The sequence below is a fragment of the Girardinichthys multiradiatus genome, chromosome 3, assembly GCF_021462225.1.
Source record: "Girardinichthys multiradiatus isolate DD_20200921_A chromosome 3, DD_fGirMul_XY1, whole genome shotgun sequence".
Lineage (NCBI taxonomy): Eukaryota > Metazoa > Chordata > Actinopteri > Cyprinodontiformes > Goodeidae > Girardinichthys > Girardinichthys multiradiatus.
The window spans coordinates 14,196,593-14,221,698 of record NC_061796.1 but is presented as its reverse complement, the minus strand read 5'-3'; the positions used below and the strand labels follow the sequence as shown (position 1 = coordinate 14,221,698).

The window sequence follows — 25,106 nt, the reverse complement described above, 5'->3', positions numbered from 1 at the left end:
ATCCCTTTAAAACAAATGGGAACCTTTAATTAGTAATCCATGATTTTCTGTTTGAATGTCTAAATGTGACAGGACACAGAGGTCCATTTTTATCTAGCCACCATATACTGTGAGCCGGATCGTAAGAAATGGATTTAAAAAATCTAAATCTCTTGCTGAACCTTAGTAAAACATCTTGGAGTCACCAGCTCTCCATAATTTCACACAATGACACCTGATGCTTTACAGTAAATGATTTTCTAAAAACGGGGACTTTATTATCAGTAGGGACATTAGATGGTCTTTTCAAACAGAAACATTTTGTAGCGTAACAAAGGAAAAACACAATAATAGAAGGAAAAACCTTTAATTATATATAAACAAGATGTAATACAAAGTTTCAGCTAAATCACAAATATAGATAACGATTGTTTTCTACAAAAAAATAGGCCAAATACCAAATGTATATTTACACCTATGACAGGATGACAGATTATAAAATCTTTTTTGTTTTTAAAAATGAAGTCTGAAAAGTCAGAAGTCCTGGATCCTTTGCTCCAACTCCTAATAAAAACAGAAAAACGCATTAGAGACATGCAGGATGTATGAACACCTAACCTGAAACAGAATACCCACAGACAATGTTACAAAAGTTGGAGTTAAAATAAAAATGAAGAACTCAAAAGAGGAATTTTATTTAAAAGATGTCTGTTCAAATATCTAAATATCACTTTCTAATCTGGTTGTTTTTACTGGACATAAGATTTTAACCTACAGTTGGGCTTTTCTTCTAAAACAAATCGTTAAAAAAAGATAAAACTAACCTGAATTAATAATGTCTTGTTGTAGTTTAGTCTGTGACTGTAGATGCTCTGGCAGAGTACAGCATAGAGTTTTTCCAGCTTGTAGACCTCATAGCCTTCAGTCTTTGTCACCACCTTATCCAGCAGCTCCTGATAATAAGTAAAAAAAAAAAAAAAAAGAAATAGCACCACTTAGATATGCTGTCAGGTTCCTCTCTCCCCCAGTTTTTACAGGAAAAAAAATAAATAATGATATTTTTACATGTTATCACAAACCTTTAATTTGTCTCGGTCCACAACCAGAGGAGGACTTTCCTCATTGAGGATCTGAAGAGCTTTGTCCACCGGGATCCTGTGCTGCTGCAGCACAGTGTTTTTCAGGGCACGGGTCATTCGTCTCACGTTTCGCTCTGAGGCAGGAAACAAAGAGATGCCCACAATGGTTACACCAGAGTCACAGATTTTAGTTAACAGACCGACTGATAAACAGGGTTTGATCTCCTCCTTGGGTTCTTAAAATATCTAGAGACAGTACATTGAGTATTTATGTAGGTATTTGCAGGAACTAAGAACAGCATCTCTCAATTCTGTCTGTAAAAATGACCCAACCAGAACTTCTCCAGTGGCATAGCTTTAACTTCACCTGGTTTAAATTCTGTAAAAATCTCATATTAAGCAACTTTGCAATCCAATTATTATTTGAAAAAATAGTCGCCAGATTTATTGATTATTGATTTATTCATTGCAGCCCTAGTCACCATCCAACCACAAACTTTAAGATATTTTACTGTGATTTTATGCGATATAACAACACAAAGTAGTGCATAATTGTGAAGCGGAAGGTCAGCAAGTATAAATCAGGAATTCAGGCCTGTAGTAAATTCGGTGAAACCAATTACCTAAAGAAGTGACTAATTGTTCAGTAGAGCCCATCAGTGTGTGCAGTCTAATCTAACTATAAATGCAGCTGTTCAGCAAAGGCCTCAGAAGTCTGTTTTAGAACATTAAAGAACAATCAGCATCATGAAGACCAAGAACACAGCAGACAGGGCAGGGAGAACGTGGAGACATAGTTGATAACAAGATGGATGTAGGTTAATAGAAGGTAATCAGGAAGAGAACCTGCTAGATCCAGGTTAAGCTTCGTCTTCTAGAGGAAACGACTCTGAACACAGCCAGAGCTACAATAGAATGGTTTAGATCAAAGCATATATATATTGGGAGTCTACAAAGTACTGACTACAGAGAGGTGGAATACAAATGCATGCCATGCTTGTCAGATTGTTCCCTTCTACTTCACAGCAAAGCAGTACTTTGTGTTGGTTTATCAGATAAGATCCCAATACAATACAATACAATACAATACAATACAATACAATACAATACAGTGGTTTGTAACATAATGAAGTTTAAAAACCACACTGTAAATAAAATAGGAAACGGGAAGGTTATCACCATTTGCACTGATACCTATAGCGGTTGCTAAGTTAACAGGACTGCTGTTGATAACTAACCTGTGTTTGTGTCCGTCTCACTCCTGGCAGCTGCTGTTGCATCTGTGGTGGATGTTTCTGTCACATCCACCACCATTGGCTCAGCGGGTGTATTCAGCTCCGCTTCATCTACTCTACCTACTTTGAAGTTCTGATCTTCAGCCGAATGACTCCTTTCTATCAGCGTCTCGGACTGATTTTCAGTAATCATGTTTTCTGCGATGGCGTGCTGGGTGTCCCCCTCTTCCTCTGCGCAGCTGTCCTTTTCAGTGTTGTCAGAGATGCTTTCATTGTTCTCATCTTTTCTTATGTTGTTTTCAAACTGCTCTGACTGATGCTGGACAGCTTTGTCCTCTTCAGCTTCTGCCTGGATGTCACCTTCTAGTTTCTCTTCATCATGCAGGATGGTCTCTTCTTCAGCAGCTGATTTCTTCTCTGTCTCCTCCACCTGACTTGCACTCAACTCAGAACTACCTTCGTGATCTGCTGCTTCTTTCCCAACCTCATCTTCATCATCTCCATCCTCTTCATCCTCGTCAGAAGCATACTGTGCATCATCTCTTGACACATGAGGGGATAAGGATGGCTTCCTCTTTGCAATGTGTCCAGTAGACCAGCGACTTCTCCGACGCTTCTTCTTATGCGCTGAGGGAACAGAAGAAATTATTTTAAATTAAATTTTACTAAAACCAGCTGCCACAGAGACACTTTCTTCCCCCGGGCTGTTTCTCTGATGAACATTCAATACCAAACAACTGCATACTGAATTTGCAAATGCACCTTTGTATATTTGTATATTTAAGGACATACAGTACAGACCAAAAGTTTGGAAACACCTTCTCATTCAAAGAGTTTTCTTTATTTTCATGACTATGAATATTGTAGCTTCACACTGAAGGCATCAAAACTATGAATTAACACACGTGGAATTATATACTGAACAAAAGAGTGTGAAACAACTGAAAATAGGTCTTATATTCTAGGTTTTTCAAAGTAGCCACCTTTTGCTTTGATTACTTCTCCGCACACTCTTGACATTCTGTTGATGAGCTTCAAGAGGTAGTCACCTGAAATGGGTTTCCAACAGTCTTGAAGGAGTTCCCAGAGATCCTCAGCACTTGTTGGCCCTTTTGCCTTCACTCTGCGGTCCAGCTCACCCCAAACCATCTCGATTGGGTTCAGGTCCGGTGACTGTGGAGGCCAGGTCATCTGGCGCTGCACCCCATCACTCTCCTTCTTGGTCAAATTGCCCTTACACAGCCTGGAGGTGTGTTTGGGGTCATTGTCCTGTTGAAAAATAAATGATGGTCCCACTAAACGCAAACCGGATGGAATAGCATGCCGCTGCAAGATGCTGTGGTAGCCATGCTGGTTCAGTATGCCTTCAATTTTGAATAAATCCCCAATAGTGTCACCAGCAAAGCACCCCCATACCATCAAACCTCCTCCTCCATGCTTCACGGTGGGAACCAGGCATGTAGAGTCCATCCGTTCACCTCTTCTGCGCCGCACAAAGAGACGGTGGTTGGAACCAAAGATCTCAAACTTGGACTCATCAGACAAAAGCACAGATTTCCACTGGTCTAATGTCCATTCCTTGTGTTCTTTAGCCCAAACAAGTCTCTTCTGCTTGTTGCCTGTCCTCAGCAGTGGTTTCCTAGCAGCTATTTTACCATGAAGGCCTGATTCACACAGTCTCCTCTTAACAGTTGTTCTAGAGATGTGTCTGCTGCTAGAACTCTGTGTGGCATTGACCTGTTCTCTAATCTGAGCTGCTGTTAACCTGCAATTTCACTTGCCACTTGTTGCCAAATGGCAACGTGGAGTTCACGCGGAATGTCAAGCGGGCAAAAGTACACAAATGACGCAAAATATTTGCAGAATCTGCGTTCGGTGTGAACGCACCATAACAGTTGTTCTAAAGATGTGTCTGCTGCTAGAACTCTGTGTGGCATTGACCTGTTCTCTAATCTGAGCTGCTGTTAACCTGCGATTTCTGAGGCTGGTGACTCGGATGAACTTATCGTCCGCAGCAGAGGTGACTCTTGGTCTTCCTTTCCTGGGGCGGTCCTCATGTGAGCCAGTTTATTTGTAGCGCTTGATGGTTTTTGCAACTGCACTCGGGGACACTTTCAAAGTTTTCCCAATTGTTCGGACTGACTGACCTTCATTTCTTAAAGTAATGATGGCCACTCGTTTTTCTTTACTTAGCTAATTTTTCTTGCCATAATACAAATTGTAACAGTCTATTCAGTAGGACTATCAGCTGTGTACTGTATCCACCTCCTGCACAACACAACTGATGATCCCAACCCCATTTATAAGGCTTGAAATCCCACTTATTAAACCTGACAGGGCACACCTGTGAAGTGAAAACCATTTCAGGTGACTACCTCTTGAAGCTCATCAACAGAATGCCAAGAGTGTGCGGAGCAGTAATCAAAGCAAAAGGCGGCTACTTTGAAGAACCTAGAATATAAGACATATTTTCAGTTGTTTCACACTTTTGTGTTCAGTATATAAATCCACATGTGTTGATTCATAGTTTTGATGCCTTCAGCGTGAAGCTACAATATTCATAGTCATGAAAATAAAGAAAACTCTTTGAATGAGAAGGTGTGTCCAAACTTTTGGTCTGTACTGTACAGATATTTGCATAAACATATCTTGTAACGCATTAAACAAAAAAAACAAAAAAAAAACACCATAGAGCAAAGTGTACCGGAGTCCTTGTTTGTATGTATGAACTTGGCAATAAAGCTGATTCTGAAATATCATGAATAACCTTTAAGCTACTTTTTTTTCTTTAGTTTAACATACCTGTGTTTTTGGGAGTTGTACCAGCAGAGAGCATTGTATTGGTAGTAGCTGCAACAGTGGATTCTACCGCCTCACTTTGTGTGATAACATCGTTGATACTTGAATCTGCAGCAGATCTGGGCGCTTTGGGAAGGACGTGGTAGAAGGAGGGAGCAAATCGTGCTGTGGAGCAACCTGAGGTGATTTAAATAAAAGAATAAAATGGGTGTTTACATTTGTTCTATTTCTCATGATAAGGACTAATATGTCTGGAATAAAGGTTAATATATAAATACATTTTAATATTTGTGGCTTGCTTGGTTTACACTGCACACATTTTAATTCATTTAACTCAGACCAAGAAGTCAGCAGTGTTTAAAAAAAAAAATCCGCATATTGAAAAGATTTAGCAAAAAAAAAAAAAAGACCCTGCAACTAAATGAATACAACTGCATCTCTGAAAAATAGCCCACACACACAGACACACACAGACACGGTGCTGACCTCTCGTTTTGCGTGACTCTTTGATCTCCTCACAAATCTTCTCAAAATCTTCATCAAGTTCTTCTCGGATAATGGCGTGGACAGTGTCCTTCAGTGCACATGCTCTGTGACGGATCTGACGATCTGCAGGAAACATCAGGATAAGTTTGAACTTGTAAAATCATAAATCTATAAAGAGTGTCTGGCAAGGCTGTTCATACTTTTCACATTTGGTTACAATCCCAAACGTATGTGTACTAGTAGTATGTTTAGTTGTTTATTTTAGCGCCACATAAAGTACTGCATTATTGAAAAGTGAAAGGAAACAATACATGGTTTTAATTTTTTCCATTCCAAAATAAAAATCTGAAATGACATGCTGTTATATTCAGATTCTCAGTTAGTTTCAGGTCTGGACTTTGACTGGACCATTCTGACACATAAACAAGCTCTGATCTAAATCATTCTACAGCAACTCTGGCTACATGTTTAGGGTGATTGTCCAGATAGAATGTAAACGTGCCATATTTTTAAGTCTTTGGCACGCTGTAAGAGTTTGTTTTTTTGGTCTTTTTTTTAAATCCATGCATTCATCTCCATCCATCTTTCCATCAACTCTATCTGCTTCCTGCTGCAGAAAGGTCTCCCCACAGCATGATGCTGCCACCAAGGAAACATGTTTCCCTGTCGAGGGTGTTCAGGATTATGTGCAGCATTTGTTTTATGCCACGTATGCAGTATTGCCAGAACATTCAATTTTGGTATTTTCAGACGAGAGCTTCTTCTTCTACACTTTGAAAAAAAAAAAAAAAAAAAAACAGATATATGTTTACTAAAAATCTTTGCCGTCTTTTGACATTATTTTAATAATAAGCTTCACTTTGCCACTCTCTTAGCCTGGTCTGTTAGTTTAAATGGAGGGTCATGCCTCAATAGATTGCAATTCTGTCATATCCTTTCAGTCTTCAGATAACAGATTCAACTGTGTTCACTAATATTTTCTAACACACCTGTGAAACCTTCATACAATAGCTGTATTCATACAGAAATTAAATTACACCTTTGCGGACCGTTTATAAATTAGGTCATTTTTCATACATGCACATGTTGTACATTTTTTTAAATTATCCCACCCAGTTGCACATTTCTTTGAACCTTCTTTCAAATTTTGAGATTTTTTTTTTTTTAATTCTATCCTTCATTTTTATTTTTCTTCCACTTCACAATTATGTTCTATTTTGTGTGGGTTTGTACAGCTCTGTACATGTCGGTCTGTATTTGTGTTTAAGTGGTACCGGAAGGGTCTCTGTCTGGGTTGTATTCGAGGGCATTCTGCCAGATGAGGTCTACATCCTGGAGGAACTCTTTGACCGTGCCGTATTGATGGAGGTCGATCCTCGAGAGGACAGTTGATAGGTCCATGGGCTTCTTGATTACGTCAGCATAATCTGGAACCTGTGTATATACATGACGGTATTTACAGACAAACGCGTGGGCTAACTGGACAACATTTTTGAGGAGAAAAATGTAATGCATCAGTGAAGCTAGTAAGACAAGAGAAGAACGTTGAACAGCTACCTCCTCTAAATCCACAGGTTTAGTAAAAGCCTTGAAACGTTTATCTTGAGAGAGGCGGTTTGTGACATCGCGCAAAAACAGCCGCAGCTCCCTGAAGGTGTCTTCTTCCTGCTCATCTAGTCGCCGACTCTCCTCCTCTGTTAGCTGACGAGGCTGAGGTGGAGGGGCGACTGGAAGCACCTCCAACGCACGGAGCACTGACCGTTGAGGATTCAGAAGATATGAGAAGTGAAATAAATAAGCATAAAGCTTCTGAGGCAAAAATGTAAATACATATCTTTAATCCTGTCTTTCCTGATTCCATCTGACCTCCTACAATTAAACTCAAACTGCCATTTGCAATTTACCTATGCATAGGTGTTGTCACCTTTGTAGCGAAGCCATGCTGGTATCTTTTGAATAAAACTATCTCAAGTAAATCTTTTACCAGCTTTTCTTTTAGAGGCCGGGGCCTTTGCCGCCTGGTTGATGATTAGATCCTCAAAGAAGTCCCTTCTCTCTTGGCTGGTGGGGAGTGGTACATGAAAAACTTCACCATACTCAACCCGAAACAACTCCTGCACCTGAAACAAGACAAGTATGACTACGGTCAGGTAAGAAAAATCTAACTTACCAACATCTCATATTCATCAAATAAATATTTGCAGAGAATAATTTAAATGCAGTGTCCTTTTGCGACACCACCCCCCTACCTCCATACTGAGCTGGTCATAACGGAGGCTGCAGGTAGCCAACAGCACTATAGGAGAGAAGGCAGGGATTGAGCTAAGGAGGCTCAGGAAGGTGGCTCTTAATGCAGAACCCACCGTTTCCCACCACTGTCCGATGTGTGGGATGTACAGGATACTGGGAGAGGTTCGCTTGGCCTCGACAAACATCTGAGGAGCATAAAACAGAATCAGTCTTTCATTGGGCTTTTGATACACACAGCAGGAATTAGGGTAATAACTGAACCTAGGCACAGTAAACCAAGAATCAATGTTAGATTGTAATAATCAGGAAATTAAAAGCAATTACTGGACACTGAAGATGCACATAGAAATTGGATGGTGACTGGAATCAGTTCTGATTGTTGTCAGATGATTAGAAATTCAAATATCTCTTTTCCATTCAAAGAATGCCACACAACCTTAAAAGGTCAGGCTGACCACAACACTGCAGTGTGGAAGTTGTGACTGAAGAAAGAGGACTCCAAGTTACCTGCTTTTATCATCAGTGAGGTGTTTAAAGGGAAGCTATTTTCTACGAGTCAAAACATGCCTGAGGTTGATTCAGCCTGTAAGAGAACACGATACTTTCGGCAGATAACAGGAAGGCTGAACGTGTGTACAGCGAAGTAGTTCTGTTGTACTGCCACAACAGCTAACTGTGCCGTCCAAACATAATCACACTCCATTGATATCCACTGTTGAACAAATACAAGACTTTTTATTTTTCAATTTTAACTCGAAGTTTACATTTAAACCTTTTCTACCACTCAGAATGAATGTAAAATGAGCTTGTCTGTAGTACAGATGTATCCCCATTCCCCACAATGTAAGGAAGTGGGGCCCATGAACTACATTTTATGTGGCAGCCATTTTGGCCAGTGAGATCTACCAAAGCGATCCCACTGAATTTGACACGGCTGCAAAAGAAAAGAACCCGCAGAGTAGCCCAGTAAGAATTTTAAAGGTTTGTTTATATTTTTATGTTTCAATGTGAAAAGACAAATATTTGTTGACATCCTGAGCCCGGCTTTTCAAACATCCCCGAGTATCCTGCTCACCTTTGCACACGTTTCTTCAGGTGCTGTTGCACTGGCTCCAAACAGGACGGCCATGTCCAGGGTGTACACTGGGAATTTTTCCAGAGCATGAAGAACTGCGGGGGCCAAATGCGAGCTCTGACCCGAGCCCGGTCTGCCCTCCAGCAGCAGCCTGGGACGGTAGGACGTCGGCTGACTCAACACACTCCTACACAGGAGGGGGTTCAAGGACACTGAGATGAGAAGTGTTGTTTCTGTTTACTTTCAGTCAAGTTTTAAAAATTCTATTCTGTTGCCAAAAATCCTACAAAGTAATTATAAAAGATTACACAGATTACAAAGAGCAGAGCCTAAATGATGCGGCACTCAACTCAATAGTTCAATGCTTTCATGTTATTTACTGAGAAAGAATGACAGAGCTACCCATTGAGGTTCAGAAGACCACTGGCAGCAGGGATTTGTAACTGAGACTGAGAGGTCAGTCCACTGGAGGAGACCTCACAGTCTTCTTCCTCACTAAACATCAGATCTTCATCCGACGTCCCACAGGCCACAGCTGCAAACAAAGAACCACAGGGAGCAATAATATGGTTGGGGTGCTCTTCTCTGTGACAGGGAAAAATAAGCAAGAAAAAAAAAAAAAAGTACCTTGATCTCTCTTCCTCTTCAGTCCCTGCTCGGCGTGTGGGAACACTCGTCTCACTGCGTGGAGAATGGTCTGCAGGGTGGCGTCCAGCAGAGGACGAATGGCAGGTATCAAGGCCTTGGCTGGTGACATGACTGCCCTGAATACAGGAGTAAAGAATTCAACCAACTAACACCTATAGGACTAATGGCTGAACAGCATTCACACCATAATGGAGAAATAGAGAAACCGTTGTCTTTTGGCAGCTTCGCTCTACCTTTGGGCTGCTGGTACCATCTTGGACATGGCGCACTTGAAGTCTTTGCTAGAGATCACGATCGAGTTCACATCCAGAACCAGTTTCTGGGACGAAGAGTAGATCTGTGGGTAGCGGCGCCGCAGTGCACATAATGCTGCCTCTGAGCACACCGCCTTGATATCTGCTCCACAGTACCCTGTCGGGGAAAAAACAGAGGACAACATGTACGTTGGAACAGTATATTTAAAGCACAAATTCTTGATATGAATAAAAATAAAACTGATTTTTGCGCTGAAAAACATGAAATTATCAAGTAGTGAACTGGAAAGGTGATTTTGATGAAGGAAAAAGTTTTCTGCCGCTACATAAAAACATACCGACACATTTTTCTGCAAGTTCCTCCAGGAAAGCTTTAGAAGGTGGAGGTGTCCACTGTCTAGTGTGGATCTTCACAATCTCCTTCCTTGCCTGTAATAAATAAACAAGCAAAAGGTTTGTGTTCAGAAACAGAACTTTAAATGGAAATTTTGGACCTTAAAACATTGGAACTTTGAAATTAACCTTTTCATTTGAAATAAAAGCGAAACTAATTTCAGTATGTTAAAAATGTAATTTCGAATCAGCTTTAAAAGGTCAAGTTAAATTTTAAATGTTCAAACTAAAAGGTAAAAAACTTTACATTTTAAAAGCTAGAAACCCACAGACCGTGCCGTCTAAAATCATTTGAGAAAACGCTGCTGCTTCTTCCGTTTATGTTTAGTTAAAAGCTTTCGCACCTCTCTGTCTGGCAGGCCAAACAGGAACTCTCTGTCAAAGCGTCCGGGTCTCCTCAGAGCTGGGTCGATGGAGTCCAGTCTGTTAGTAGCGCCGATAACGACAACCTCTCCTCTGCTGTCCAACCCGTCCATAAGAGCCAGGAGGGTTGACACAATTGAACTGCAGAGAGACGGGAAAATAAATGATAAAACAATAAATCCTGATCATCTTGCTCTAGCTTTCAACCGACTTCTCATTTGAGGTGGAGCTGTGTAGGAATGGGTCACTGTGAGATTCTTACAGTATAATCATTGAGTTTAAATACCGTGGTTTCATTTCCTCAAAAATCTTGGATTAAATGTTATAATATAATCTGATCGCTTTCATTTTTAAGAGAACCACAAATATTTCTATTGCTCCTACTCAACAAATTGATTATTGTAATAAAGATGTCAATTATAATTATTTTTATAGTTGACATAATTTATTTAATTTGAAACTGGTTAAATAATCAGGCAGAGGCTGCAGTAAAGCGTTGCCTTAGTAAGAGCGATGGTTTCAGCACCATGACTGTACATAGAATACACATACACCATAAATGTGCATCTCATTCATTTTTAGAAATATTTCCAAACTGAATTTGTCTTCTTTGTTAGCAAACAGAAGTTGCAATAGCTTATTATAGTCAGCTGATCAGCAGTGCTCAGCAACAGGTGGAGAAAGAACAGTTCTGAGTTACTCTATAGTACATACAGCTGCAGGTAGTTCCAGCACTTTCTCTGACATCTTATAGAGAACCGTCGGAACAGTAGGATAGAAAACTGTATCCAGTTTGAGCCCGAAACTTCTCATTCTTTGGTACCAGCAACCCACTCACACCTAGAGCTGTATATAAAAGAGAAGAATGCCAACCTGTGGATCTGGTCCTGGCGGCTGGATCTGACTGGAGCCAAACCATCGATCTCATCAAAGAAAATTATAGACGGGCGCATTTGATAGGCCTAAAGAGAAATTCAGGAACAATCACAGACACTGGCAACACACCATGATGTCATATCTGTCCGAGATAAAGAACTGGCTTTATTTAGTCAGATGAGGAGCTCAGTTTTACCTGATCAAACAGCAGCCGTAATTGTCTTTCTGATTCTCCCACCCACTTACTCAGGCAGTCGGCTCCTTTCCTCATGAAGAAGGCCACCTTTCTTTCCCCCTGACTGCACTCATTGGCCAGGGCTCTGGCTACCAGGGTTTTCCCGGTGCCTGGAGGGCCGTAAAACAGACAACCCCTGAAGACAGGAGGGGAGAAGTAATAATGTCTGAGGAGCAGGAATTATCTCAATAAGCCAAATAAAAAGGATGATCAATGAGGGTTTGAGGTATTTTAAACATGAAATATACCAACAAGAGACATTAAACACCAGAATTTATCCTGATATCAGAACAAAAACCACATATGAACTTACTTTTTAAGCCAACTTAACGTCATCTCAACAAAAAATATATAGTTCGTGCTTGGCTCCAGCTTTAAATAGGAGTTACTTCTTCATCTAGAAGCATTTTTACACAACTAACAAATAGCACTATTTTGCGAGGCACCCGTGTCATTTACCTCGGTGGCTGTATTCTGAACCTCTCAAACACCTCTGGGTAGAGCAGAGGGAACACCACCATTTCCTTCAGGGCTGAAATGTGTCTGCTCAGACCTCCAATGCTGTCAAAGCAAACCTGGAGCAGGTGGAGAAGAAGGTTCTGTTAGGACAAATATACTTGGTGCTTTTAAAACATGCAAAACAGAGCCTTGCAAAGGTTGCCTGTGAACTTATTCATGTTAATACTTCCGTGTATTTCACTGGATTATATGTAACAAATTCTCAGTTGGATTTAGATCTGGACTTTGACTTGGCCATGAGTTGCATAAATCTACCCATTAACTCCTGATGAATAACAGCATCCCCACAGCAGTATGCTGCCACTACCATGTTTAACCATGGAGATTGTGAGTTCCTGATAATGTGCTGTGTTAGTTCTCCACCACATGCAAGGCAAAAAGTTCAGTTTTGTCTCTTTAGACAAGAGCACCTTCTTCCAATCAGGTCGCTGTGTCCCTTTGCTGCATCCTTGGTCTTTTTAAAGCTGTTCATAAAAAGCCCTTAACAGAACAGCTACGTTTTTTTAAATCAAATTTTATTTTTTTTACACAATTTTCTTTAATAATTTGGTGACTTCTGAGGACAATGGAGGTATTTGCTTTTATTTGGAAGTATTAAGAGTAAAGGGGAAGAATGCAGATGCATGCAATGCATCTTAGAATTGTTTTTGTAGGAAGAAAAACTTATCTTCACATTTTGCAAAAATACAATTCAGTTCAAAAATACTTTGTTCATCCCAAACAGAAATGAATTAACTACCACTAAATACACTATTTTGTGTTGCACTAAACAGTCCCTCTAATCTTATATTCCTAGAAAGAGCCGTCAAATTCAACCAACTTTTTAAAAATACTAGAAAAATAAACCAGTAATTTCTTTCTCCTTCCTTGACCTCACCGTTTTGTCTATGTGCATGGGGTCCACATCAGCCAGGCTGGCTCCAATCTTCATCCTGTCTTTGTGGATCCCCAGCAGGTCGTCTTTCACAAGATTCATTGGCAGACATCTTCATAGAAAAACATGGAGTCGCTCTCAATTAAAATGCAATGACTCACGAATGTTTCTTTAGCATTACCCCAACTTTCCCATTACAGGAACTGGCCTGGATGAACTGTGGTCTATAAACTCACTTCACCTCCTGCTGCCCACCTTCAGTTATTCAGGCAGAAACAGTTTCTGATGCTCTCACCTGTTGACCGACCTGCTTCTGTTCTTACTCCTGCGTCTCTGGAACTTCTCATCATCCGAGGAAGAAGATGTGGAGTCGCTGCTGTGGATGGCGTGCCTTCTCCTGTCAGGTAGAAGAATGTTAAAATATTTACCTCATTACTGCTCATTAATGATAAAAAGCAACAAAAACAACTTTAACTCGGTAAAAACAAGCCTAAACATGTGCAACAGCTTTACTTATCCCCACCATTTGAGCATGTACACAGTGGTCACAACAAATAAGGTCTAATATTTCAAAAAGAAACTGAAGCTGACAGCAAGCAACCAGATGTAAAGGAAATTAATCTCAAATGTAAATGTAACAGTTAGGGACACTTGTGATTAGCTACAGAGCTCAGAGGGACTGTTTTATCAGCAAGAAAGTCTATTTTTGCTTAAGTGTGAAGTTATATCACATACCCATCAAGAGAAACTATTTACTGATTTAAAAACAGATCTTTGGGAATTGCTTTCATTTTTTTTATTATCTCAATACTTCCAGCTGGATTGTGATCGCATCAGATTTAATTCTAGATGGGGTGGGCGATGTGCACAGAAAGATTTATCACAATATTTATTTCTGTACTGAACAATTTAGGCATTTATTACCATACAGTTTAAATGAACAACCCAGCTTCTATGTTAGCATGTGTCCAGAAACTGGAAAAACACTAATAATAGCAAACTAAATGCACAGCTTCCTTTAGCATTATGTAGATTATATTTACCATTATTGATATTGTTCTATTTCTGGTCCAGCACTGATTGTATACCACTCATCCTGGAGTTTATCACCATGTAGGAATTACTGTCCATTACAGGCATTCAACCAGAGGACTTCCTTCTCATCGTTTGCCCCAACAAACCCTCAGTTATCAGGAAAAACCAGTGTAGTGCTACATAATATAGCAAAGATATATCATTCTGTATGCAGCATGAATATTCACAAAGAACTGCTGGGACTGCAATAAATGTTAGCTAGTTATTTAGTTACTATGCAATCAGTAATATACATATAGTGATACTTATTAAATGCAGTACAAACTTGTTTCAGGTGAAGTGGTGGTAACATGGTTAAGGTGGTAGAGTCGTTAAGAAAATACAACCAAGTTGTTTCAGTCGCAAAACTGAAGGACTTATTCAGAATGGAAATAATAAATTGTATTTATTCCGCAGTAGTTGGGTAGACGACTCATGATCTGGGCTCCATGTTTGCAATCAACCCAAAGACATCAACACTGTTTTAATTACTTGTTTATGTAACGCAAGTCATATCGTTATCACTACATTCACCAACATTATCACTGCTTGCATGTTTTCCCAATACCGTGCAGACCTGGGTGACCGTAAACATGACAGGCTGTCACTGCAGTCCAGCTAACATAGCATTAGCATTAACACCACAGCATTGCTTCAATAAAAAAAAGCAAAGGAAGGACCAGCCACCAACACCCACAATTCCAACAAAAACATTCAGCACCCCACAGACAAACTGTAAGCCCAACAAAGACACACAGTGAAGGCCTTACCTGTCAGAACTACTCCTGAGGTTGGGAGGGAAGCCAATAAGAGAGACACAGAAAAACAGTTGGATCGATCTAACATCCAGTAATAAGTGTGGGAGATGTCAGACATCTTAATGAACGTTTGACTAACTTGGCTAGGCATGGGTGGACCCTCTATCAGGTTACACAACGGTTGCAGTCAATGTTCTTAAAAACCGCAAAACATTTCCGTGTAACCACTCTGATGGGTTAACATTCTTGAAATGAGGTGCTGGAGAAAGCACTGCCGTATAGAACAAAGAGTTAGTGGTGTAAAACCAACCTGCTGGTTCTCCTTTGGTTATAAGGGCTCATGGGGGCTGAGGAGCTTAACCTGAACCTGCGTCTTGTAGGAGATGAGTGCTCCTTAAAGTACATGCTGCGTTTCCTGGGCTCCCGGGGTTCTGAAAAACATTAAAACCACTTATTACAAAAGCTTTTTGGTAAGTTTGGCAATAGCTCTAGCTTGCACTATTGATTGATCGATGAAGACTCAGGCTCTTCCTATAGGGACTCATCCATATTTCAATGAATGATCACTAACTGGTTAAACTGGTTTCTTTTAACAGATGCAGTACCATCTAATGGGGCCTGGTAGCGAACTACAGTCTTTCTCTGCCGGAGGTCGTATCGTTGGTGGTTTTCTTCTTCTTCTTCATCTTCACCATCTTCCTCATCTTCTTCATCTCCATCTTCACCATTATCATCTTCATCTGCTGCTGAGTTTCAAATAAAAAACACAAGGTAATTATGTAACTAAGCTAAGGACATAGAACTACGCAGAACCAACCGGTTCTGATGCTAAAAAGGGTTGAGTTTAGTGGAGAACAGTACATCAGCATTTCCCGACCACACCTCTGAAGCACTTCCAAAATCAGACCATCTCACCTTGGTTCTTCTCCTCAGTCTTATTACTCTTGGTACTTGTCCTCAGAGACCTTCTCATACTGCCTGAGCTGTAGACACCAAGCTGCCAAGAAGAAACAGCAAAAACCTTCAACGATTGACTCAGCAGAACTAAAACTCAGAGAGTAATGTGTGAAAACAATATTACCTCCTCTTTATTTTCTCTGTCTCTGCTTCTTAGCTGGCGCCTCATTTTCTGCATGTCATCCATCTTTTGGAGAACTGCTTCAGCAGTACTGAGAAAAAAAAATAAATCATAGCAAAGATTTTTTGGGGTAACGTCTTTAAAAGATTTGCACTCTGGCTGCATGTTTCTGGACGCTCTCTTACTAGAACCTGAATATCCGCCCCAGTCTCAAGTCTTTTGCAATCTCTGACCAGTTTTTTTTTCCAGCATTGCCCTCTATTTAGCTCCATCCAACTTCTTATCACCCCTGGCTAGCTTCCCTGTCCCTGCTGAAGAAAAGCATCTCCTCAGCACTGTTGCCGTGCAGCAAGAAGGTCCTGGGTTCAATTCCTGGCCTGGGGTCTTTCTGCATGGAGTTTGCATGTTCTCCCCGTGCATGCGTGGGTTCTCACCGGGTACTCCAGCTTCCTCCCACAGTCCAAAGTTATGCCTGTTAGGTTAATCGGTCTCTAAATTGCCTTTAGGTGTATGAATGAGTGTGTGCATGGTTGTTTGTGTGTTGCCCTGCGATGGACTGGTGACCTGTCCAGGGTGTACCCCGCCTCTCGCCCATAGACTGCTGGAGATAGGCACCAGCTCCCCCGTGACCCACTATGGAATAAGTGGTAGAAAATGACTGACTGACTTCTTTTGGCTCTCTTCTAGCCATTCTTCCAAAAAAAATAAAATAAAATAAAAATCCAGACTTTTTGAGTGCACAACCATTAGTTGTCCTGTCATCAGATTCTCCCAACTGAGCTATGGATCTCTGCAGCTCCTCCAGAGTTGCAGGTCTTGGCTGCTTCTCTGTTAAGCGCTCTCTTCTCAAACATCTCAGTTTAGGTGAGCAGCCATGTCTAATTAAATTTTGTTAACCGTTGTGTAATGTTAGTATCCATTCACAAACTATGTGCTACTTTGTGTAACTGTTTCACAAAAAAGGCCAACGACAACATTACAGTCTCTGGGTACATATTCTTTTGCACGAGACCTAAAGTAATTATTCAGTAGCTAAAACGTACAACAAAGCAGTCAGAGACTTCATACCTCCGCCACCCAACAGAGGGTCAACGTAGGGTCACTCGTGCCAGAAAAAACTAAATCCAGATCCGAGTAGTGATCCAGATCACCACCAAAATTTAATGGATTCTTCCTTTCGCTAATTTACAACTCTGGTAAAAAAAAAAAAAAATCATAATAATTTGCCTGTAACTTTTCCATAAAGTTGTGAACACACACACACGTGTTTTACTATCTTTATGAGGACTTTTCAGTTACTTCCGTTGACTTCCATTCATTTTCCTTGATTTCTAGAGGCTTACCCTGACCCCCACCCTAACCATAACTCAATTCATAACCTAGTCCTAAATTTAACCCTTGTCCCAAGAATGTAATTTGGAAAAGTGAGGACCAAGAAAATGTCCACAGTTTGTGATAAAAATACGAGAAATGGTTCTCACTCAGCAGCGAGTACAAGAACACACACAGACACACACAACTGAAAACATTACCTCCTTGGAGGAGGCAACAATGGGTTGGTGTGAATGCGACAGACTGTTTGGGGCAACATGTTAGCTTTGTTTTAAATGAATAAAACAAAGGTGGGACTGAGTCAATAGAAATAGGCTAAATGTAGCTCAACTCACTTGGTGATGAGGCGATCATAGAGTGCTGACTGTTTCCGGGAGTTCAGTTTATATCTTGTGATTCTGGAGCTTCTTCGCACCGAGTGATCCTCTTCCTCCTCCTCTTCTTCGTCATCCTCCACTCCCCGGCTCTGTAGGTTAAAACGACTCCTCTTGGGAGTGGATGATCCCTCCGCATCATCTGGAACGTCTGGGAAGAAGGAGTACAGAGAGCATTAGCCATCCTAAACAATGTGGGCTGTTTTTGAACTTCCCTGCTGTTGTGTACTGCACCTTCTTGTTGATTTTCACCAGAGCATTTTGCTTCTCTCTGCAGCCTGGAAGACTTCCTTGTGACATGACATACGACATCCAAAGTGAGATTATTGTGCTCTTTTACTACACGTTTGCACTCTAAAAAAAAGATGTGAACAGTATTTTAAGGAGAAAAAAGTAGAACACAGAGGATGCAAGTGGTCCTCCATTACCTGGTGCAGCAGCCTTCAGCTTTGTCCTCATCCAAAGGAGAGCTGGTCTTGGGATCCATGTCAGCAAAAGAAACTTCCACTTTAACTCTTTGTCCTCTGCTCCTGAGGGAGTGACTTTGACCACCTCCATCGTGCTGCTTCATATCTGCATGACCCTGATACAGTTACAGTGAGTTTAAGTTTATATCGGTACTAAGAATTCAGATTTAGTCTAATAACACACATGTAAGAATCTTCCAGACACACATTTACAGATAGATGGGAGATCCAAGTATTTCTTTGTACTCTGTTTCCACCTCCATACTTATCCAAACCTGAAAAATACTTCAATGAAATTCCCTATTTTTTCATACTTTTTACAGAATGTAAACCAGGATTCCTACACATTTCATGTACAGATTCCAGACTTTTCCAGTTAAGACTTTCCAGATTTCTCAATCTTTTATATTCATTTTCTGGTCTAAAATACAAAGATTCACCATTAATTTATGGCAGATATTTTACAGCGGGAAAGTTTAAGTGTAACACCTATACATTATTTTTTTTAAACTAAGGAAGGAAAGTGGGGTAAAAGGATGGATATAATGAAGCAAATAATAATGTCATTTCCATAATAATGGAAGGAAGGAAAGTAGCAAGGGAGCAAGTTAAGAGAGGACCAAAGGAAGGAGATCACAACAAAGGAGTGAAGTACACAAAAATGAAAGAAAGACAAAAAAAAAGTAATAATAAAAGGAAATCCACTGCTCTTAATTCAAGCATTAATATACATCTAAAACCGTGGTTTTCATTACATTAATCTGCCCTAATAGCTTATTATTTTAAGACCAACAATACAGTTAACTTCAACTTGGTAAAGACAAAAGCATCTCTTCTATGTTGCAGTAACTGACAGGAGTAGCCATTCCTCCCACCGCAAATACTTTGAAAAATGTCCTTCAGTAAATAGCCATAATCTGCCTCATTAAGAGTTGCAGTAGACCCTTGTTCTGTAGGGACTTCACCAATAATGTGTACAAACATTTAGGGTTCATGCACATTCATCATGAATGAGTTATTTTTAAGACTCAAATTACCAGAATTCTTAGTATACACCAATCAGGCATAGAGTTATGACAGGGTAAGTGAATAATCTCATCATGGCACACGTTAGTTGGTGGGATATAGCTGACAGCAAGTGAACACTTGTTGAAATGTTGGAAAATGGGCAAGCATAAGGATTTGAGAGTTCAATAAGGGCCAAATTGTGATGGATAGATGAACGGATAGAAAACTGCAGCTCTGATGGTTTGTTACCAGTCTGCATTTTTTTAAATTGTCCCAAAGGACCAGTGGCAAACCAGCCAAGGGGTCACTGGTGGAAAAGGTTCATTAATGCACATGGGGACTGAAGGCTGGCCTGTGTGGTGGAACCTAACAGACCAGGTCCTGTAGGTCAAACTGCTGGAAGTTAATGTTGGCTTTGATAGAACGGTGTCACACAGGGCATCAAGGTTTGCTGCACAGGCACAGACCAACAGTTGTACCTATCCTGGTAATATGTTGTGCTTGATTGGCATTTACCATAAATCTACTAGCAATCTCACGCTTTATATACAAACACTTCCACAAATCAGACAGCAAGGATGTTTGAATGAATGGATACACAAAATGGATTAGAACCCAACAGGACAGGTGCTATAGAGAATGGATATTAGGCAAACAAATTGATGTAATATAATATTAAGACCACTGAACAGAGTATAAAATCTGAAAATAAAAATATTTTTCTGTACTATTTTTTCATACCTATCCAGACCTGGAAAATGCTTAAATCAAATTCCACACATTTCCAGACCACGTAGGAACCATGAGACTTTAACACAGTTTAAACTTAATAACACATCTTTGGATGTTTGGTTCTTAGCTTCATGTGGATGAATAAGTGAGTAGATGAAGGAAGTGGATTAATTATCATCATCAAGAACAGTACAGAGAGAGTTTGTATGAAATCTTCAGGAATAAAGAGCAGCGATGCACCCTAGCTGGATGAGAAGCTGCTGTTGCTCTGAGCTAGTTAGCTTTGCGTGTTAGCTAAAGTAGCACACCTAAGTTACCATTAATGACAACTTATCCCTCAAACAAGCGCCATTCTCGCATGTTCTCACATTCATCGAGCTGTTCTCATGGCTGCTGAAGCTGTCAGACAGGGACCGAGAGATCCGGGTCTGCCGGGCGGACTTCCTCTGCGACGCGGGAATCAGCGACAAAAAGTCGGGGCTCGTTTCCCTCTCCACCGTCCTCCTCTTCGGAGTCGCTGCCGCCGGTTCAGCTCCAACTCCGCCGCTGCTGCGTAGGACCACCATCTTGACTTTATTACAAACACAATTGATGGAAAACTCCTTTCAGTATTACTTGCGTTTACGCTACCGCCGACATAACACAAATAACGCGCCGTCTTCCCCAGCTGACACACACTCGCTCCTCTCTAAGCCCTTGATTTCTGGCGCCATAAACGTCATCAGGGCATTATAGGGACAGCAGCTTTAATCATCCGCTGACAGAAATAGATCTGAATTCATTTTAACATTAAATCAAAACGAAAACTTAATTTACTTTTAAAACATCGCAAAGGTTGTCCATGTAAATACCCATTGTAGTCACTAGTATGCAACTCTCGGCAAACTGTTAAAAGGGGCAAAAAAAACCAAACAAACAAACAAGCGGATGGATACATAAATACTGACAAGGTGATCCGGTAAATGTTAGAGCGCGCTTATCTACAAGTAGCCCTGCCTCAACACTCATTTTAAAATATAGTTTCAAAATAAAAGTTATTAGAAACAAGGGGTCAACAGTTCGCCATTCTTTATTTGAATAAGTGACACATAACAGTGGAGGAAATACAAATTTAGGAACAAGCCTGAAAAAAGGAGTACATAATGTAAAACTGTTGTACAGCAACCAGATCCTGACTGTAAAAATCTCAAGGCTAGCCACTGAATCTTCCATACTTTACTTTTTCTTATGCAACTTAATATTGCTAAGGGCACAGATACAAAAAAATATTTTGCTGGATTAGAGGGAAATAATTTGCCATGACCTCTAATAAGTCTGATTACTATTTAAATATTGTTCTTAGCTAAATTTATTATGTAAAAGTGATGTGTCTGAAAACTCAGCACACCGCCTTTACAAAGTATTAGGCAATAAGAAAATGAAGATTCAATGGAAGACCTGAGATTTCTGTCAGAGCCCAAAACTCTTTTAGTTTGCACAGCAGCCAATTGTCACCTATGATATTAATAGAGTAGATGTTAAAGTAAGCCTAATTCATGTTCTTATTTCTTTAAATACAAACACATTTGTGTAGACACAGAGTAATGATGATCATTAGTGTCTCTGTCTTCGTTATAGTGATGGTATTGTGGGCATACTCTTTTGCTTCTTGTGTCTATTGGCTACTGTGCTGCTAAATCTGTTGTGAAATGTGGCCAGGAGGCCCATCAGGAAGGGTGTGTTCACGCGATGGCTGCCAGGTAGTCTTTCACCTCTGCTGGGGTGAGCCTTTTGAACCCGGCCTCATTGCAGATTCCCACCTCAATGTTCTCCTCTGTCATCTGACCCTCAAAACTCTCCTGAAACACAAAGACAGATCAGTGTCAATAATGGATTTTGAAAGGAAAGACAATAACAAAACATGTTAACGCTTCAAGCATTGCCATTTAAAACCAGTCTACCTTCAATGTAAGGATGGCTGTGTGAATGGCATCTTCTAGCTCCAGGTCATTGTTATATCTAAAGAGAAGAATAAAATGTGTAGGATATATGAACTCAAAGTCAGCGATTTTCATAATCTATTTACAAGACATTTCAAAAGTCAGACTTTTAAAATAGTTTACTAGAAAATAACATTTTACAAGTGAACCATGCCTTAATGAATCCCTAAAAATACTCTGTTCTTTATGGCTTGATTGAAAAGAAAAACAATAATGATCTCTGCCAAACAACAGTGGCCACTGAATTTTGAACACCACAAAATAACAAGCTCCCCACAGGAATTTAAAATGTATATCTACTGCCAATGTATTGAATATAGCTTTGATTATTTAAGAATGAATGTAATTCTCAACTTGTACCTTTTTTCAAGGAATGTTTTTCCATTGACGTAGTTCTTTCCCATGGCTGTGGCTTTCCATGCAAAATATGCTCCCTGTAAGACAAAAACAAAAATGAACACTGAAAGTTGAAGACCTGCTATGTTTCTGATACAGCCTTACAAAAGTACAACCAGTTATCTAACTTTAAATATTTAAATTATTAAGTTAAATATTTACTGTCAGAAGGTCACAAAAACTTCTCAGACAATGTAAAAAAAAAAACCAATAGCAACATACAGAAGGATCAGACTGGAATAAGTATGGGTGATCCTCATCCCAACCAGCTATCAGCAGTGATACACCAAATGGACGCACTCCACTAGAAGAGAAGAAACATTACACGGTTATAAAAAATACAGTCTACAGACTCTGAAGGACCACAACTGAACAAATCAAAGTAGCATTTTCAGATGGATGAACTAAATTGTAAATTAATTTTGTCCTCTCCAAAAACGGTCACGAGTGAAGTAAGTGAATACTCCAGAGGATCCCAGGTACACTGTAAACTTTGTTCTGCATGCTGTGCTCAGACAGCTGTCCGGTAAACCAGAGCAGAAAGGAGCTGAAACACTAATCATTAAATATTAAAATGCTCAAAGCAAAATGCTAAGTTTAAGATGCAGAAGAACTATTTTTCTATAAGTTAACTGGAACCACACTTGAAGGTGTCATGCGCTGATCAATGAGTCAATTAAAAACAGAGAGTAAACATGCTAATCTTAGCCTAACTCTTCAGCAAACTGCTCCACACAAAAAAAAAAAATGGTCAGCAGGAGCAATATGTAAGATTATTGGAGACTATGTGTGTATGTGTCGAGTCAAATAAGGCTATCTGCTTTTTGGGTGACATGTGGTTGAAACACTGCAGTAGCTTTCTTTAACTTAGTTAAGCCTGTGTTGGAACTACCCATTATGGTTGGCCTGAGGAAACTTTGGTTGGGAAAAAATGTCAGTCACTGTTAAAAAAAAAAAAAAAAACAGACATGCGCAGCTACAGTCTGGAACATGACTGGTGAGTAAATTTGATTATATTCAGAACCACAATATTAATATAGACGATGTGAAACTAATGAAATGCAGTTTGTTGTTGTATTGCACACTAAATCAGGTTTCAGGCATCGAGTTTTATCAAGTATCCGCCTAAATACCTATTCTGAAATGAGTTTGATTGATAACACAAATATTAAATCCTAAAGAGGACATTCATAAGTAGTGTATGTGTAGTGAGTCTTCATGCAAACTTACCCAGACTGTGTGTACTCCTGCATTACAGAGGCCACCCTCTGGACAAGCTGGCCTGTAGGGATGGGCTCCTGATACACCAGATAGTACTGCTGTGCCAGCTTCCGGGCTCGTCGCACTAAAACCCTGTCATGGTGAGAAGCATGTTACTCTGTTGGTGCAGGCAAAGAAATGAGCTGCTGTATTACAAAAAGGAAATTCCTCATCCTTACAAAGCCAAAAAATGAAACTTGAATGAAACATATTATATAAATATTTAGATGGTGTGCAAGAATAAAAAGCATGACAATGCATGCAAAGTCTGCTTTTTCAAATGGACATGTGTTTTGATTGTAGTGCTTTTTTCTTGATTCCATGTTGCAGTTTCAAGCTGTTATATATCAGACCCAGACTCAAAAAAGTCTGCCCACCTGTAGTCGGGTCCCATGCCGCTGTAGACCATGCCTATGTGTTTGGTAATGGGCTCCACTTTGTGGACACTCTGTTCATCATACAGAATGGACTTCTGCTTCTTCTCCGTAGCCAGAACCACTCCATTAGTTGCTGTAATGAGATAACCAGTGTGAACAAACCTAAAACAAGTATCCACATGAAGCTTTGACTCTAAAGTCATCTACTTTTATTACTAGTTAAACCCAGTGACATTCATTTCTTTATGCAGGAGGGAAGCACTAATTTCGCTCTTGGCTGAATGAGATGACATCAGATGAGCAGATTCAAGGACTCCTACCTTTGATGCCAACTGAAGGAGCTCCTGCTGCTACAGCTGCCAGCGCATACTCAATCTGGACCAGTTTACCCGAGGGGCTGCAGGAGCACAAACGACACGTTTAGTTATCATCCTGAACACTGGAGGGGAATTAAGCTCATTCACATGCGAAAAAAATGGATTAGGTGGCTATGAAAACAAGATTTAAAGAATAAACTACCTGATAAAGACGAAACTGAAAGTAAAAATCAGAAATTGACTAATTTCTGTTAATGTTAGCTAAATCTAACGTTCAAAACAGCAACACTTAAATCTTTGCAACTACTAACTAGTTCTTTAGCAATTCTTTAGTTTTCAACCGATGAAATTTCCCTCAAAAATAAAATGAAAGTTAATATTTAAGAGTTAGCCACTAAGCTAACAGCCGATTCATTGGACGACAATGACAGTGCATCAACTCCAGCCGCTCCAAATCCGCCCCTCAGAATGTAAACAGGTCAAAGTTCAGACTCTTTATCAGACCGCTACTCCATAAAACATTTTCACATAGCAGGTTCAGATCTCTGGTCCGGATTCTATCAGTATTTTCACAAAGTTTACCTAAATGTGGTAAGAGAGAAACTGTAGCCACGCTCCGCCATTTTGAACGTCTTCTTCTATGCAAAAGTGAACAAGAAACTCCAAATACACTTACGGGTGTGTGGCGCCCTCCGTAGGAAAACTGCATACATTACACGTGAAGTAAAGACAGTGTGATAGAATATTCTACATACCGAACAATATGCTTAGATATATAAAAAAGCAAATAATAATATGTGCCATATCAATACAAGTTGTATAATTTTAATATATTTTAATTGTTTTGTTTGTGCCTTTGATAACGTTTTTATTATGATGTTATGGATGA

At 40.0% G+C, this 25,106-nt stretch overlaps 2 protein-coding genes and 1 non-coding gene across 5 annotated transcripts; all 3 read right to left on the bottom strand.

The window, feature by feature from the left end:
* Positions 1–332: 332 nt before the first annotated feature.
* Positions 333–20,606, bottom strand: LOC124865661 (ATPase family AAA domain-containing protein 2-like). Of its 3 annotated transcripts, none has more exons than XM_047360955.1 (30): positions 20,257–20,606; positions 18,110–18,264; positions 17,916–17,971; positions 17,643–17,832; positions 15,979–16,066; positions 15,813–15,894; positions 15,503–15,643; positions 15,208–15,328; positions 14,910–14,924; positions 13,361–13,462; positions 13,069–13,177; positions 12,132–12,247; positions 11,634–11,808; positions 11,435–11,523; positions 10,543–10,702; positions 10,144–10,234; positions 9,785–9,962; positions 9,531–9,667; positions 9,306–9,438; positions 8,904–9,090; positions 7,828–8,013; positions 7,563–7,698; positions 7,136–7,332; positions 6,853–7,012; positions 5,579–5,701; positions 5,096–5,269; positions 2,297–2,920; positions 1,059–1,192; positions 804–932; positions 333–543 (listed from the first exon to the last, which is right to left on the bottom strand). In XM_047360955.1, the coding sequence occupies exons 1-30, from the start codon at positions 20,452–20,454 to the stop codon at positions 514–516; spliced, it is 4,416 nt and encodes a 1,471-aa protein (XP_047216911.1). In that variant the 5' UTR covers positions 20,455–20,606; the 3' UTR covers positions 333–513. The 3 variants fall into 3 exon arrangements, with proteins under 3 accessions (XP_047216911.1, XP_047216912.1, XP_047216913.1); XM_047360956.1 differs by having other exon boundaries at positions 15,503–15,640; XM_047360957.1 differs by lacking the exon at positions 14,910–14,924.
* LOC124866430 lies at positions 8,633–8,767 on the bottom strand. The gene has a single exon (XR_007037811.1). It is a non-coding gene; the product is annotated as a small nucleolar RNA SNORA5 (small nucleolar RNA).
* Positions 20,607–20,941: 335 nt separating the features above from the next.
* psma2a (proteasome 20S subunit alpha 2a) lies at positions 20,942–24,885 on the bottom strand. Its single transcript, XM_047360958.1, has 8 exons — positions 24,800–24,885; positions 24,221–24,297; positions 23,901–24,033; positions 23,494–23,616; positions 22,486–22,567; positions 22,228–22,301; positions 21,829–21,886; positions 20,942–21,726 (listed from the first exon to the last, which is right to left on the bottom strand). Exons 1-8 carry the CDS (start codon positions 24,838–24,840, stop codon positions 21,610–21,612), a joined length of 705 nt encoding a protein of 234 aa, XP_047216914.1. The 5' UTR covers positions 24,841–24,885; the 3' UTR covers positions 20,942–21,609.
* Between the last annotated feature and the right edge of the window lie 221 nt (positions 24,886–25,106).